General features: G+C 68.8%; 1 protein-coding gene across 1 annotated transcript in view; it reads right to left on the bottom strand.

The window, feature by feature from the left end:
• Positions 1-947, bottom strand: part of LOC102773666 (tumor protein p73) — a 51,256-nt gene that overhangs the window by 17,357 nt on the left and 32,952 nt on the right. The window contains exons 8-9 of the mRNA XM_015569975.1: positions 675-813; positions 279-372 (exon numbers count right to left, since the gene is read on the bottom strand). Coding sequence (XP_015425461.1) covers positions 279-372; positions 675-813 — 233 coding nt within the window. The remainder of the gene's footprint in view (positions 1-278; positions 373-674; positions 814-947) is intronic.

The raw sequence follows: 947 nt of genomic DNA, 5'->3' as shown, positions 1-947 counted from the left end.
CCTGTGCCACCCCAGCCCACCCTGTGGCACCCCCAGCCCACCCTGTGCCACCCCAGCCCACTGCCCGTGCCACCCTCAGCCACCGCCTGCACAGCCAGACTTGCCTACGCTCCCGAGTGGACTTCAGCCAAAGGCAGAGGTGGGGATATGGACCAACTTGGGGAAAAGGTTTCCCATATTTCACAGCCCCCCTCCCCACACTTGAAGAACAGGAGCTGGCCAGAGCCCACCCCAGAGGGAGGTGGGAGCCCTCGGCCAGGCGGGCGGGCAGGCGGTACCTCCAGCGTCAGGTTCTGCAGCTGGTAGATGCTGTGCACGCCGTGGGAGGTGAAACGCTCGATGCAGTTGGGACAGCCCAGGCCTGTGAGAAAACTGCAGAGAGAACCGCCTGGCTGGGTGGGCACTGCCCCCTCCAGGCGACTCCTGGGCACCCCACCGGCCACCGCATCATGGCCGTGCTCCCCTGGGGCACAGCCTCCAAGGGAACCCCAGCTTTTGTGGGGGACCCACTCCCCACAGTTCTCTGCCTCTGCCTCTCTCCACACGGCAGAGGGGCTGACACACGGACTGTGGGCAGCACGCAGAGGCCGGCCCAGGCCCAGGCCCGCGGACCAGGAGCCACGAAAGGGCAGGGCCAGTGGGTTAGTGTCAGGGCCCAGCAGCGGCCCACATACCTGACCAGGCTGGGGTCGGCGTGGTAGGAGGGAGGCGGGGTGCAGTGGGACCCCGAGACCATGGGCTGGGAGCCGTGGCTGCCGTTCATCTCGCCGTTGGCCGGCAGGGCGTGGCCGTGGCTGTTGAGGATCCCGGGGCCTGGCGGGAGGCGGGGGCCTGTCTGAGGCGAGGCACAGCCTCCCCTGGAGCAGGACTGGGCCGAGGGGGCTCCCGTGGCCAGAGCTGCTGTGGGAGGGCCTCCGTGTGGGCCCTGAGCTGGGCAGAAGCCTCCT

Source organism: Myotis davidii, unplaced genomic scaffold (genome assembly GCF_000327345.1).
Source record: "Myotis davidii unplaced genomic scaffold, ASM32734v1 scaffold1250, whole genome shotgun sequence".
NCBI lineage: Eukaryota > Metazoa > Chordata > Mammalia > Chiroptera > Vespertilionidae > Myotis > Myotis davidii.
This window is presented reverse-complemented; position numbering and strand designations above follow the sequence as displayed.